The sequence below is a fragment of the Hibiscus syriacus genome, unplaced genomic scaffold, assembly GCF_006381635.1.
Source record: "Hibiscus syriacus cultivar Baekdansim isolate YM2019G1 unplaced genomic scaffold, ASM638163v2 tig00112614_pilon, whole genome shotgun sequence".
NCBI lineage: Eukaryota > Viridiplantae > Streptophyta > Magnoliopsida > Malvales > Malvaceae > Hibiscus > Hibiscus syriacus.
Window position 1 is genome coordinate 856,924 of NW_024063369.1, and position 1,294 is coordinate 858,217.

Below are 1,294 nucleotides of genomic sequence, written 5' to 3' on the forward strand. Positions count from 1 at the left end.
ATTCGAAGCATCGCATAGTGTGTCCGAAAGGGAATTTTTTTCATGTAGCCTAAAATTTAACGTTGCAGTCAATAACTCGAATATTAAAAAAAAATTGAAAGCGAAATTAAATCTAAAATGATTTGAACAGGTATTACTAGAATGTTTTCTAAATTTGATTTAATTAATTACTGTAATGGTAGAAGCAACCAGTTCTGGTACTTCTTCTCGTACAACTTAAGTAATACTTAACACTTGCAGTTTGACAAAAGAACTAAATTTTGCTATCGTTTAGCAATGGCATATCGTTTCTCTAGGTTTTGATCACCCCTAATGTTTTGCTTGAAGGGATACGGGTGCTTAATGCTATCAATTGGAGATGGTGTACTCCGATCGGAATTCTTCGGATCCCCGACACGTCCCGACGCTTAGGAACTTGCACACATGGATGCTGATTCGACTTGCTGTTCTGACCCTGCCGGAACATGCACTTTTGCGAACGCTACCAGCTGTTTATGAGGAGCCCAATGGCCAGCAGGTGGAACCGAAACACTGCATCGTATGAGTACCGTCCTTCGATCCCGTATTCTTCACGTTTACTTGAAGGCCTACTGACAGCTTGTTGCATCTTGCATGATTAACTTTGATTGCCTTGCCTAAAACTGTTGCGTTTCCGTTACGACGGTGGCCGTCTAGAGGGACGGAGACGACGTTGGGTGCACCAACAATGGTATGAACGAAGTTGGTGTAGCTTAATCCGTGGCCAAAAGGGTACAACGGGTCCTTTGTAAACCTATAGCTTCTTCCTGGATAATTTCTCCTCGGGCTCGAACGCATTGCCATGTCTGTCATTGCCAAATTCGAAACATATCTTGTGGGTACCATGTCATAGGCAACTTGCCCCCTGGGTTGGTTGTCCCATACAATACATCGGCTATCGCGGCTCCTCCTGCTTGTCCTGGGTATCCGGCCCATAAATGGCAGCGATACGAGGGTCATTCTTCGCAAAAGAACATCGATAGGCCCACCTGACATTAAAACCATTATGGTTGGACCCCTGGAAGCCATGGCTACTTCAGAAACGAGTCGTTGTTGATGCCCCTGGCAAATGCAACCCTTTCCTGTCCTTGAATTCTGCTCGAGATTGGTCGAGCCCCCATTAAGAATCGTTGCATCAGCTCGGTGCAGCATCGATTGCGGCACCGATAACACTTCATCTCTGCAATGAACATCGGCACATCCGATTTGGTGAATTGTTTTTGCGTACTTTCCTATTCCTTGCAAAGGAGACGTGTATCCACAAGCAACGCCTAAT

General features: G+C 45.0%; 1 protein-coding gene across 1 annotated transcript; it reads right to left on the minus strand.

The window, feature by feature from the left end:
• Positions 1 to 492: 492 nt before the first annotated feature.
• Positions 493 to 1,170, minus strand: LOC120182013 (putative beta-D-xylosidase). Its single transcript, XM_039187038.1, has one exon. It carries the CDS (start codon positions 1,168 to 1,170, stop codon positions 493 to 495), a length of 678 nt encoding a protein of 225 aa, XP_039042969.1.
• Positions 1,171 to 1,294: the final 124 nt, after the last annotated feature.

Bases quoted from the DNA above. Each gene is read 5' to 3' on its own strand.
- LOC120182013 (XM_039187038.1), bottom strand. From the start codon at position 1,170: ATGCTGCACCGAGCTGATGCAACGATTCTTAATGGGGGCTCGACCAAT.